Here is a 14,669-nt window from a genome sequence, read left to right as displayed (position 1 = left end):
ATTTCGCAAAAGTTACGAACCATTTCGTTCTTTTCCTCATCCTCACAACAAAGTGTCACGTCATGATGCAAAGGTCGAATATTAACATAAGAGGCGGAAAAAAATGTCGGACATGATTTATAGATTTTTGGAAAATTAATAATAATGGTGTCTAATCGTATAATAGTGTATAATATTCTTATACTTAATCCTATATCTTAAGAGATAATATTGCTCTTCGTCGAGTAAAGCTAGATCGGGACAACTCCGTTTTAATATATATTAACAAATATCGGAGGCTATGAATATGACCAATTATATTCAAAAGGTCATAACGGGCCAATTAGAGTCACATTAATTAATGAAAGGCTTTAAATTATAGCTAATATTCTAGAGTATCTCATCCAATCCCTCAAATTTGAACATAAATCCCTTAATGGAAAAAATGTGTCTATAAACTATTTGGCGGTTTATTAAGTAAATAAATAGAAATTGAACTTGATTTTACTCAAGGGCCATTTTTAGGTGACTCGACATAAATACTCTTTTTTAAATGAAGAGGTTCCGTGATTTAAAATGTTTCTTGTTTGGAAGAGAGAAAATGACAAAAAAGTTAATTACTTTTCAACTGGGGAAAAATTTGACATCAGTAAGATTTTGTTTTTGTCAAATTTGTAATACGTTGTTTAAAATACAACAACTGTTTTCAGAAACAGTATCACGATGTAAAATTTTCTGTTATTTAATAACAAAATTAGACGATTTAAAAAAATTAATTAATTAAAATGATGACATATACATTAATGTAGCCATTCTGTTTAATCTGGCAATTGAAATTGAAATTTATCAATAATATGTCTTTTATTGAATTAAAAGATGTCCTCCAAAAAATATGTATTTTATAAGCAAAAAAGGGGAGTCAATTTTAGGAAAAATTTTCATAATTCAATCTTAGAACACTTTCCCAACACTATTCTTTCCAAAATAGGATATAGGATTTACAATAGACCCATAAATACTTTTGAAATAAAATCATTTATTGGACGACACATCATTCAAGTGATCATGAGATTTTAAAAAAGTGATGGATAATAATTATGAAACATGTTTTTACGATAAAAATTAATTAATATTTTTAAAACCATGATACTTAAGCACTTTGAGGACTGCTAGTTATTTATTTATAAGCTTATTATTACGATTTAAAAGTTAAATAACTTTTTTTATACATAGTCATTAGCGTAAATCTTTTGTTATTAAATATCTTAGTGGATATATGCTTCCTGGATCAACTTAATTAGGCCTATTAATAACGAAAATAATATACCAATCAAACAGTATTTATTGAAAGAACATTGATATGAAATGTTAAAAAATATTTGAAACACTAAGAGAAAACGATACTTTTGAAACTTTAAATCACTAAACCTAGAAAAGTCAAAAGATATTTTGTGTTCACAATATAGAGATGTGAAAATTGTCGAAATATTTATGATTATAGATTTAGAAACATGAATAATTTATTAACCTGCAAGATATAAGTGCGCTTATTAATTATTTCTCACTATTTTGAAAATTCGAATTTATTAGCGAGGAAGTAACACTATAGTTTGTATTGATTTCTGTCAACAAATATGTCGTCTATCAAAATTGCCCACCTATACTTTTCTTTATAATTTACGCTTACGATAATTTAAACGACTAATTTCACATCCCTAAGAATATAATGTATAGAAGAAAATATATATACATAGAGTTGTATAAAATATGAACTGCCAGTCATATACTAAAAAGAAAGAAATTGAAAAATGACATGTTAACCCTGACAATTTGAAGAATATTATGGAGGAAAGCAGCTTAGCTGCCATGATCGTCCATCGGATTAGCTGCAAGGAACTATAAGAGCAAGGGAATTATCACAAATCCAACTCTGTATCCATCAAGGACGTAGGCAGGAATTTCGTTGTTGGTCCTCAATTCTACTTGGAGTCCAATGATTTCTTCTACTTATAACTCCTCAGCAAATCCTCATTGTTACTCTCCTTCTTTAATGGTGACATGCACTCGTGATTATTTTATATTGATATGTTTTCTCTTCAAGAACTTTGACAACAGCTTTGGGAATAAAGAACATTATTCAAATTGCCAACAAGGAAAAATCTAGCACACGTTCAAGGTAATATTAAATACAACTCTAGATATAAATAATATATTATAATTTATAAATATATGTATGTAATAATAAAAATATTATTAGATAATTAATTGACATAAAAAAATAAAAAATAAAATATATTTTTGTGAGTATAATTTATCTCATTGATGTGTCTCTTGGCGTTATGGAACCTTTATCCCCCATACAGAAATAAAATAATCCAGCTCCAATAATGGCCCCAAGTGTAAATCCAAAAATTGTTCCTATAACAATATAAGTGACGTATTGACTTTTGATATCGGATTCTTTTTGTAATATGATCTCTTCAGGTTTAGTGGGCTCTTTTCCTAAACAAATAGAAGACCTACATATTTTTAATAAAATAAAAAATTTTAATAAAGTTTCATGGACGGATTGTAAAAAAATACCGCTTGCCAACAAGTCCTTCATTCGAAAAGCAATTAGAAGTTTTTGTAAATTTATTCGCTATCAATTCATTTATTTTAGAATTGGCATCTTCTTCCTTTAAAGCCAGACAATTGCATGGAACAAGGATATCATTATTTGTAATTTGAAATTTTTCAAATAAGTCTATTGGTTTCGGATTGCCCTATGAGAAAGTAAAGGTTAAAATTATGTCGTTATATATAATAAACATGATTTACCTCGGCATTAACAAGAATAAAATCAATTGATGACCTAGACATCTTGTTATTATTGAAAGTAATTGTATCAATCTCATCGATGGGCTCCTTTTCAGCAGGGCAAGCATTTGGCTGTTTCAGAGCCATGATTTTTATAGCATTTAATTGTGGAACACCCAGGAAATTATTAATAAATAAAACTTTTTTAACATTCTTAATCTGAATTGACTTTTCCTGAATAAGTTCTATTTTATTTCGATTGAATTCAAATTCACTCCCACGAGTCATCATGATCGTATCCTCTGCAAAATTATCAAAGAAATTATTCGTGATACGAAATACTCCCAACTGTCTCATACAACGATTCTTTAAAAAAAAAAAACAATTTTAGAGGAATCACATTTAAATCGGGAAAGAGGATGTACTTTTTGGGCTTGTTCATTGGTGACAGTAAAATAAAAAGGAGTATCTCGGGTTGTAAGACTTCCCGTTCGAAAATCGCTGTTCTCTACGATTAATTTAGACTCAATGTCCTGGGAGGTATCCTTATTACTCATTTCTATTTCCACATTTCTTATATTCTTAGATACAGAGACGTTGTTAAGACGAACTTCTAAAAAGTCTTGGAATATGAGTTTCTGAATAGATTTTTCAAAACCAACGTTTTTGAAAATAACTCCCAAAAACTATTAATATACGAAAAATGTCAGTTAATATAATTCATGAACATATACAAAATCTCTATAAAACTCACAGTTTTCCCATTGACTCCCACATTCAAATCCTCAATAATAAGATTTTTAATATTCATAAAATGAAGAATACCACCTGAAAGATAGCTAAAAAAAATATTTAGTTGGAAAATATTTGAAGAACTATATTAACTATACCTTGCAAAATCCGTTCGCCCATTGCCTAAAACCAGTCTTACGTAATTGCAGTCTCTCAAAATCAAATTTTGTGCATTGTACCATTTCTTTTCTATTTTTTGAATTTCATTTATCAAATTATCCTCAAAAAGTTCCTGTAATTAATTATGTAAATCTATGCAGTTACATGTTTGTTTATATAAATATAAACACTTTAATGTTTCTAATCGTATGCATGTCTCATATGTACGTACACTCGAATTGGGGGATAAATCAAAATGGATCATAAAATAAAAGTAGTCGACATTGACACACCTAGAGTTTTAGCCAAGGTTGTGCCCTTATCAGTCTAGCGGTTCAAGCGGTTCCAGCTCTTGAAACGCTAGAACTTAACAGACAAAGTATAACGAACCTTCAATATATTGATTATCGATCTCGGTTCTTGTGCTTATTTACGCTTGTTGTATTTTTTGGTATATTTATATACCAATATTTAATAGTTAATTAACGTAATTTTATGTAAATGAAACACATCGTTACTTTTGTTGTATCAGACAAACTTTACTCCAAAAAAAAAAAAAAGGCCCGAGATCATTTGGTAGTTAGCCAAATAAATCAACCTAACCAACTGCTCTTTTTTTCTTAAATACTACGAGACTATTATTGTCATATTATTTTTTCACAATCTTTAAAATGAATTCAGAATAATTACTCAATTAATTGACTCTAATATTAAAAGCATACATAATATTTCATTCGATATTCTATTATAATATTGTTTAGTAATATTATATTAAAAACGTAGCTATAGATTTGTATTTCTATATGATATCCAATTTTTATTGGTGTAATAATACAGTTTGAATTACATCATAGAACAAAATCTGAAAAGACACCTCACATTCCCAAATTCAAGTGAAGCGGCAAATGAAAGAATGCAGTTCATTCTTCCCCTTTACAAAGTACTTCCTTAATATAATAAATCAATTTAGAATAACATTAACTGAGGACCAGGACCGATAGAACCGCTAAACCTCAACCAGCACAACCTTGGTTTTAGCCATTTAAAACTTTTATATAACCAACCGGTTTATGCTAAAAACATCAATTGAGTTTGTTTATATATTTAAGAAATAGATACAGATAGTGTTGTCTCGGTCCTTAGTCCAAAGGACTGACGATCTTAAGGACCGGTCTCAAGGACTGATAGAACTGGATCTAAAACTGTAATGCACTGGACCGAAAAAATACGGACTAAAATAGCACTAGGTTACATATACGGACTATACATACATGTGTACGTACTGAAAAACGGTTAAACAACAATTTGCCGAAAATAAAGTACTGAAACTTAACCTTCCCTTACATCCCTACAAATCCTAACGGAAGTACTTCCTTGGATGTTTAGTCCCTCCAACATTAGAATGGATATTTTAGCAAAATTAAACTTTGTTTGTCCTTAGTAGTTGTTACATATTATGCCTAATATAGGCATCGCCGACAAAAATTGAATACTTACTTTATTACAATTATATTTTATAGCTGCGAGATCATAATTTATAATACCAGTTCGGTCCAATCCAGTCTTAGGAAGAGTCCTATCAGTACTTGGAGCTGATCCTTAATACTTTCGGTTCTTTCTTCAGTCAGAACTAAAACTGATTTAAAAAAGTAGAGATAAAGTTTAGTGTCGTCATCAAGGACCGACCTTTATGAGTTTTAGGACTGATATGCAGATCTGAGATGGACTGGACCGAGACTAAACTGGACAGGACTGCAGTTTTCAGTCCTAATTAATGACCGACATAACACTACTTGAAGCATATCAATTAATTTCAGAAATTTTAATAACTCAGAAACGAATAAAGTACCATCCAAAAACAATTGGATAAAGGAAGTATATGATAAATTAAGAATTGACTGTATAAGATGGAACAAAAACAAGATATTCAGACTTTAGAGTGGATAAGCATGCAAGGGTAGTAATGCAGAATCTCTATGTCTTTTCAAATAGTCTACAATTTACACTAAGTGTGAATTCTTCAATAGAACATTTTTTTAAATATTAAATCAGTTGTATGTTTACCGCTATATCAATTAAAAAGTTAATCTGTTTGTTCTTTTTGAGTACATAAATAGAGATTATTTATTGGGTAATTAATTATGTGTTTTCCAAGTAAAAACCTTTGTATTAACTTTTGGAAACAGATAGAAAGCACCTTGTATATTCCATTAATAATAAATATATATAGTTTATAAAAAAAACCTCAAACCCATTCATAGGGTATGTAATAATACAAATGTTGAATACTTTATATTTGTGGGTTTTATTCCCCTTTGTTGGAATAACCTGAGCATGTCTTCTTTATAGTTTCATACATGTATTACCATAGAAACAGCTAGTTCAAATAATTTTAACTATTCATACTATTTATTATAGAAAAAAGGCTTTCAGAACTATTATTAGCCATTTAATAATTGATCATTCATTGACAGTTAGAACATGGAAAATGATAAATGATTTAGTTTTGACTATATAATAATTCGTAATTAATTGTATTTATGTTAAAAACCTTAGTTTTGATATTCTATTGTCCTTTATTTTTGTATAAAAATTCACCTTAAGACTAGTTTTTGACCATGTACCGAAATTCCACTAATTTTTAAAGAAATTTATGCTGTATTTACGATTTCCCTAACAAATTTTTTTTTAAAAAGCCAATTGGATAGATCAGGGGTAGGCAACTTTTGAGACATGGAGTGCCATAGGTTGCCGACCCCTGGGATAGGTCAATATCGGTTTCTGGGAGGAAGGGAAATTTTGATATTCATAAATCTAAGAATAAAGTCAAAGACGTCTGCAGAGGGTGGGTTAGGGGGCTGTAGCTCCCCCCCCCAAAAAAAAAGAAACGACGCCCCTGAATATATTAATAATTCTTGTTTGTATTTTCTAACAAAAAATATTTTAAGTTGGTGGATTTTTTCAAAATATTTGAGACTTTTGTTTTCATTTCATTTGAATTTACTTTCTATTTATGCGGATATTAAGCATGTACTATTTCGACTTAAGAATTGGAAGAGGTTGAATTAGTCCGAATTTCCTTTTTTAGAAATTATGGATGAAAGAATAGCATTTATTAGCATAAAATGTAGGTCAATGGTTCAACTGTGTTTGGTGGTGTACCTCTCAGAAGTAAAAATAATACTTAGTTTATTTTTATTCAAGATTTGTATCAAACTCTTTATATATTGAAGTACATATAACATATTTTATAGACCTACTGCATATTAACTACGTACATTGCTCTTTTTCACTTCGCAACAAACTTGAATAAACAGAGTGCCGCACGTAACTTCCTTTTTTATAATGGGGACGATCTGGCTGCAGAAGTGTTAGTAGGGTGAGTATTATTTCATTCTAGATGTAAGATTCTAAAGTTTTCTTGGAAATACAGTCCAGTGCTATGATACGTTGTAGTAGTGAGGAACGTGCGTTTGCCTTCAAAAATAAATATTGCAAAAATTGTATGTAATATTTTTTTTAGGTTCAACTAATTGCAATGTAGCTTCTGATTTTTATTGTTGCAATCTCCAAAAATCAGTTAATTTACTTCCATTTCTAATATACGAAAATCAATTTTTTCAATTAATTTTCATAAATTGAAATTTGCAAAATTCTTTGAACGCAAATAAAACAATGTTCAAAATAAAAAACATTAGATCTGGTGTCATTCAAAAATTCATAAATATTGCAGTTTTTTTAATTGGATAATTTGAACTGGATTCATTCAGGAAAACTAACATTTTAATATCTTTGTTAAATTATCAATAACTAATTCTTTTATCAACTGATAAATCATAATTATGAAATAATAGAAAATACAAGTGAATCCCAAGCAGATTTAGGTTTAATCTCAAAATCGAAATACTCTTAAAATACACGTCTACATAAATATATAACTTCTGAAAGTATGCAATTAAAATTAAGAGAAAGCCCTTTAATTTTTTTATTTTATTCTTCACCTTCAAATACTTTCAACTATGTCACGATATTACCCCACTTACATAAAAATATACACTGTATTTTTTTGTCAGCTATCGATTTTGCGCCTATTTCCCTTATATCAGTGTTTTGATTTTCTTTAGAAGAATTCGAATTATATCTTGTTAAACTGGTACTAGTTCTAAGGAATTATCAAAGGATAATTCCATAGTTGTTAGGTCTCTAAAAAAGGGTTTTTAGTTTTTTTTTTGTTTGTTTTTTTCTGTATCCTGAATACAATAAAGCTAACGACTTGAAGTAAATATATACGCTCCCCATAAAAAACTTGTGTATTAATTCAGTATTACAATTAAAATTTGGAAAATTGAAACATTAATAACACATTTAGAAGTAATATTTATGTCTATAAATTATTAACATTGTACATATAAATAGATTTATATTCATTTTTAATTGTTTACTCCCCTTTTTTTCAAGAATGAATATAACGTGAGAGTTAAAGGGTCAAGCTGACATGTTACGAATGAAATGCTTAAATCTAAAGTTTTAATTGCTCTTTATTTTTTTGTGAATTGTAACCCTTTTAATATTTCCTATCACGAAGCATGTTTTGATGTTTTTGACAAAGGTGCGAAATTGTTTTGTTTTCAAGTTTAAATCCTTTGAATATCCATTGAAAAAAAGTTGACATTACTTTCGAGTCCAAATCATGATGTCAAGCCAAGTCGCATTTCTTCAAAATATGGATTTGTGTCAAAATCAAGAACAAGTCTTGAGTACAAGTCACCTCCTTTGATCTAGATTACTTAGAAAGCTAAACTTGGATAAAAACAACACCTGGACTCAAAAAAAAAAATTATTTGTATCCAATGTAAGTCTAAAATTATTTTTAAATTTTATTTCAAAAAGTACGTGTGATTAATTAGTTACTTTCGTTTAGATAACTTTAGAGGCAACTTATTCCACAAAATGAAAATCTATATTTGTTAGTTTCTTTGCTAACGAAGCTTGATAAAACATTTAAAAATATCTTATATTTTGGATTTGTAGAGTGTTTGCTCTTAAGTGAGCTGGACAATTATTACCGGTTGTACAGAAAGGAAATATAAGGAAGATTTAGAGTTGTGAAAAATGTCCAAATCCTAGTGAGCGTACCATGAAAGAAATAGTATATTGTAATAACTTACAAGATATTAATGCAAATATATTCATGAGTGTTCCCTATTTAAGAATGAGAGCCACATCTATAAACAACCTTCTGAAATAAAGACAAGCTTGCAATATTTATTCAAATATAGTTGGCTGGACGATAACTTTTTTTAATTAAATTACATATTATGAAAATATGTAATGTCCATAAATTAGACATTTCGATTGAACTAACAAGATGAATTCTTAGAACGGCAAGAAAATGTTGTTCCCTTTGAGGGATCTCATTTGTAGTGTTATATATAGCAACGTCTGTTGGGAGGAAATGATTTCACGTTGCTGACAGGAGAGTTTTGCAACTTGAATTATAGTTTTAATTCAATGGATTAGGGAGCAAGGAGATCAACAGATATGTTGTTTCTCAAAGTTAACAAATTACAATTATTTTTCATTTACCCTCGCGATAATTTCAACAATTTTCACATCTATCGTTTTATTTTGGATAAATACATATTTGTGTTAATTTCACCATTATGTAGAATATACGATATTTATAAAAAAAAATCTAATTACCATACCATTTATAATCTTATTTATTTATTTTTTGACCTCGATCATGATTATCCTTAAATTTAAATATTATGATGTATGAGAACATTAGAAGAAGCTCTTAGTCGGATAACTTATTATTATATGTTCCCTTATGTAAAATATTATGAATTGTTTTTATCCAGATTTGAAAAGTAAAAGAATATTTAAGTCAAGTATGCATAAAACTAAATAATTTGTGTATTGTTATTGTAACTAAGATACCAAATAAACCTTTTAAATATTCATGAAAAATAATAAATCAAGATATGAGTAAAGAAATAGTAATTTTGATTCGTTGGTGTACAAATGACTGGATAATTAGACAATAGACATAGGAATCATGATTTTTTTCCCCGTCCAATACAATAAATATCTTATGTATACAATAATTCTGTAAAATTAAATAACTTCATTTGTAAAAAAAAATCATTTGGTAGAAGTATACTTAATTTTGAAGTAAAATGTTTCCCATTATATTTTGTAATTATGAAACTGAAATTCGTTTGATTAAAAAAAAAGTGCTTAAAGGACGAAACACAATAAAGAATGTTTATTCATCAACTGGAAATTATCATGTTAAACACAATGCTTCATGTACAACACCGTTACAATTTGTGGAAGACCAAACTAATTATTTCCAAGTTCGGTAAAAACCAGTCTCGTAGTAAAAATTTTGTTAACCCCTAAAATTCAGTCTTGAACGGTTCCGCCAAAATAAAAATATAAAATTGGTCTTTAATTTAATATTGGATCCATGTTTACTGACCTCGGTATGACTCAAATATCAACCCAGATCCGTCTAGAAAAATTTTCTTTAAAATTTTTTATCAAAAATTGTGAATAGTTTGGTCTAATTCCTACTATTTTTTTGTGCCTCATGGGAAGGAAAATCCTTATAGGGGTTCTTTTGAGCGGGTATTTGACATTGTGCTTAACTATGAGTCACTAATAAAAAAACTACAAGAATTCGTCCTCTAAAACAGCTCAGTCATATTATACATATATTCAAGATACATATCAACAAATCATGACAACTTTTATGGCTCAAACGATAAAGTTACTGATTACTATAGGATAACTTTTATGAATACCTCTAAGTTGGTATATATAAGTTTTTTAAAGTAAATTAGAATTAATCTATCTTTAAATATTATTTTTAAAACTCACAGAAGTTTCGTTCTTTTCTTGTTGGCAAAAACATTCCAAATTCTTCATATTTTCCATAGAGTTATTTCGATCATATTTAAGATTTTTAAGCAGGGACTCTGAAAAACCAAATTTGTTGGTTGTATCCGTTTTTAACTCACATTCAATCGTGGATAGAGTGGGTCGAAAGAAATAAAGAAGTAAGTACCAAATTCTCATATTGTACTCTCTTGTAATGTTGATCTTTTTTCTGTAGGGCTATATTTTTTTGTGATGAAGCAGGAAGTGTTATGTTTAGACCTTTCTATCTGAGTTATATACAACTACTGAGAAAAAAAAATCTAGAATCACATGGACTATCAGTTTGTTAGATCTCAAGTTATTAAATATCAACATTTTCAAGCAGGGATTTACATTTTCTATTTCTTTTTCCATGGTTGCTTTCTATTTTTTTATAAGTATGAGTAATGAACTAATCATTCTTGGTAAAGAGAGAAAGAGGGACGGCGGGTACAAACAAGAAAAGGTGTGTAATAAAGACGGTAAAAATGTACTCTACTGTTATTGGTCATGTTTTATATACATATATGTATAATGAGAGACAACTAAATGTGAGATGTGAAACTAAATCATTCCAGAGAAAAAAATTAAATAAATATATTTTGTTAAAACAGTAACAAAATAGGGAATCATTTTTAAAAAAATACTTTGTCATTCAACCTCACAAATCATTGATGATACATGTATAATTAAATAATATAAGATTGTGAAAATCGAATTTATTGTAATTTCTATCAATATATTATGAAGCGGGATTTCGTTCATTTTCTTTCTTCCATAACCACTTCCAGCTAATCTAATGAAAGGGCATGACACTGACAGCTAAGCTACTCTCTCCTGAAACTGTCATGGTTACCATGTTAATTTCTGTATTTTTTTTTAAAGACCGAAAATGCAAACGATTTGCTACCATAGAGACCACTATATTAACTATAGTGCTCCTTTTCCCATGATACGGTTGAATAATCAAAATTTTAACATTAATAAGAGTGCATCTTATAAGTTACCGACATATTATACCCTTTTTCAAATGTATGCTCACGAAAATATTGACAATTTTCACATCTCTAACAACTGAATACTCCTTGAGTAAATCCTGAAAAAATCCTGCATATTTGTCTCATATTTTTGAATTTCTTTCAAAGTTCAAATTATGAACATCTATGACGTTTCTTAATTGGGACCCCATCTACAGGGTTCCTACTTCTAAGTGTAGTCGTAAAAAGATGATGCAATTGAGATTTATTTTCATGTTTGATCTTGTTCTTTCTAAAACAATGACAAATTATGTAGTAGCTTGTAAATTACGATGGAGCCAGCAAACGGACAGTTAGATAATTTTGAACTTAATGAAGAGCAGAGACGTTGTGCCGTTCTGATGGCTTTGGTGAAATCAAAGGGCAAAATAAAAAACAGGGGGTTTGCTAGTGCACTTGGACAACAAATACAATTCCTCCAAAGGGTCAGAAATAGGTTAGAGGAGGATAAGGAGCTCCCTGAGTCAATCATCAAGAAGAAGTTGAAGGCAAAGGAGGACAGGAGGAAGTCCAGGGACGACAGTTTCATCATGATGGGGGAGGCTGTCATTTGGATGATCCCAGCAGATTAATTGCCAGCTTGGTAATTTGGGATTAACTGGAACACAATGGAAAGATGTATCCACGAGGATTTACCCTTCAGACTGCCCAGTTGCTGTCAGAGAGAACAAGGAAAATACTTAATCTCTAAAGATATATCCCCCCCAATAGATGTGGCCTTAAACACAAAGACCTCCCTAATCAACACCATCAAAGAGGACTACAGCAGGATGGACCCCCAATGGAAAGGCCGCCACTTCTCTTTTAGGAGGCACAGTGAAGGTTGAAGGGAACTACATGGAATGAATTGTAATTTGCACTATCTAAAATTGTTGCAAGTTTTTGAATAATGGAAATATATTGATTTTTTGCCGAAATATGATAGTTTTTGGGATTTGGTTGGTAATGCAAAAATTAGAAGTAGGAACCCTTTATTTATTGATGAAACAATTAAATGGACCAATTCTAGACAGTTTTAGAATAATCGGCAACTTACCCAAGTTGCCGATTATTAGAGATATTTAATTTCTATCAAAAACGAAATTCAATTTTTGAAATAAAGAATTCAAAACAAGAATAACCAAAAAAAAATGAGATATTTAACTTCTTAGCCATTAAAACCCCAGGATTATTGATTTATCTATTTTTAAAAAAAACCTTTATAAAAATTTTGGATACCGAAAATCAATAAAATTTAATATTTTAGCTAATTGATACATTCAAAAACTATGATGCACTTGTATGAAATCATATATCTAGCCACGTGAGTCAACAGTAAAATAAACAGTTTTATTTTACCAAAGAAAATTTAATGATGTAATTCAATTAATTATTTGGCTGGCTATGGAGATGAAAAAAATTATAAATTTGTCCAAATGACAAAACTTTTATTTAACTATTTCAACTGAAATCTCAAATACTAATTTTAAGAAAAAAAATCGACCGACTAATCATTTTTTATATTTTTTCAGACTTTAGTCATTAGTAAAGACATTTATAGAAATTTAGAGTTGTTGCATTTTTTTACATGACTTCATTTCCTCCTAATATTTATTAAGTTTCTAAAAAAAAAAAAGTATCAACAGAAAGAGGAGAAACGTGACTACGGGGGCTACCAAACAAATCGAAAAAGTTATTTTCTAAAAAGTATATAGAGATTAAGTGTACTTTGTAATATCGTAGAAGTGACTCCATTAAAAGCTTTAACAAACTTAATAAAATATATTTACATAATTAATGTCGTTTTTATTATAACCATTTATAAAGGAGTCAAATGAGGACAGGCACTAAAATTAGATTTGGCATTTATAAAAAAAAACATTCTGTTAAAATTGTCAACAAGCCCAACACCCCTCCGAAGAAAAATCTTAGTGCACGGCAAGCTTTCTGACCACTCGTAACCTCGACTTAAAAAAAAAATTGACAAAACTTTGTGGTAGGTTTCGGTGAAGCAGAGATATATTATTACTCTTTTCATTTAATTAATACTTCGAATGAGCTGTTTTTAAAACTGATAATAACAGCAGAGGAGATAATGCATTTAATTTATGTATACCACAAAAAGTAAGCCGTATTGGGGACAATAACTTGAAATAATATTGAATCAAAAAATACGTAATTAAATTAAGTTCAACAATTTACGACGTCTCGATCAAAATAGAATAAATATGATGCGAGACAAAATATGAACTTGGCGTAGTAAATAATAAGGCAAGCTTCTAAATATCTAACAAATTCCATAATGCATAATTAATTGTCCCAAATAAAAGATTTCTCCGTTATCAATAATAATATTGGGCATTACTTATTTATTTATCTTTCCCTGTCGATAAATGCTTATTCATAACTGAAAGGCATTTTGTCATTATATTGCCATGAATATTTGATATACTAATTTATGAGTAGGGTCCCATTCTTTATATATGTTTATGATTACCACGTTACCTTAACACAAAAATGCCCTATTTATTTTATAGTCAGCTGCCAATTCCCTCGTCTCACATGAAACATCATGGCTAGTTCATAATTTATTATTTTTGAAAAATAAACGAAATATTAAGTTAAACAATAATTATGCTCCGTTTCCAACGTCGTATATATATTGGTCATTTTGTTATCCATACCAAAAAATTTTGACTATCATATAAAAATGTATAGTTACGCTTTTAATAAAATATGTATTACTGTGGGCGTCCACAAGATTATATTTGGGGGAGAAGGGGATGGGCTTGGACTTGGAATTTTTTGAGAAAATATTTCAAAAAATAAAAAATTGGTTAAAAAAATTTAAATATTAAATTTTTTGCAAAAAAATTCTAAAATCCATAGCTATTTACAAAAAAATTAATCCATAGCTATTCAAAAAATAAAAAATCCACAGCTTTTTACAAAATATTTTATTTTTTGGAAATAATTTTAAAAGTTAAATTTTTTCAAAAAAATTTCAAAAATTCCCAACTATTTACAATAAATTCAAAAATCCACAGAATTTTTCAA

At 29.0% G+C, this 14,669-nt stretch overlaps 2 protein-coding genes across 2 annotated transcripts; both read right to left on the bottom strand.

Moving 5' to 3' along the window:
* Positions 1-2,174: 2,174 nt before the first annotated feature.
* On the bottom strand, positions 2,175-3,142 carry LOC121115867 (uncharacterized). Its single transcript, XM_040710034.2, has 3 exons — positions 2,800-3,142; positions 2,563-2,744; positions 2,175-2,498 (listed from the first exon to the last, which is right to left on the bottom strand). The coding sequence occupies exons 1-3, from the start codon at positions 3,133-3,135 to the stop codon at positions 2,291-2,293; spliced, it is 726 nt and encodes a 241-aa protein (XP_040565968.1). The 5' UTR covers positions 3,136-3,142; the 3' UTR covers positions 2,175-2,290.
* On the bottom strand, positions 3,137-10,898 carry LOC121116602 (uncharacterized). The gene is made up of 4 exons (XM_040710867.2): positions 10,558-10,898; positions 3,669-3,802; positions 3,533-3,617; positions 3,137-3,464 (listed from the first exon to the last, which is right to left on the bottom strand). The coding sequence occupies exons 1-4, from the start codon at positions 10,753-10,755 to the stop codon at positions 3,147-3,149; spliced, it is 735 nt and encodes a 244-aa protein (XP_040566801.1). The 5' UTR covers positions 10,756-10,898; the 3' UTR covers positions 3,137-3,146.
* Between the last annotated feature and the right edge of the window lie 3,771 nt (positions 10,899-14,669).

The sequence above is a fragment of the Lepeophtheirus salmonis genome, chromosome 4 (genome assembly GCF_016086655.4).
Source record: "Lepeophtheirus salmonis chromosome 4, UVic_Lsal_1.4, whole genome shotgun sequence".
NCBI lineage: Eukaryota > Metazoa > Arthropoda > Copepoda > Siphonostomatoida > Caligidae > Lepeophtheirus > Lepeophtheirus salmonis.
This window is presented reverse-complemented; position numbering and strand designations above follow the sequence as displayed.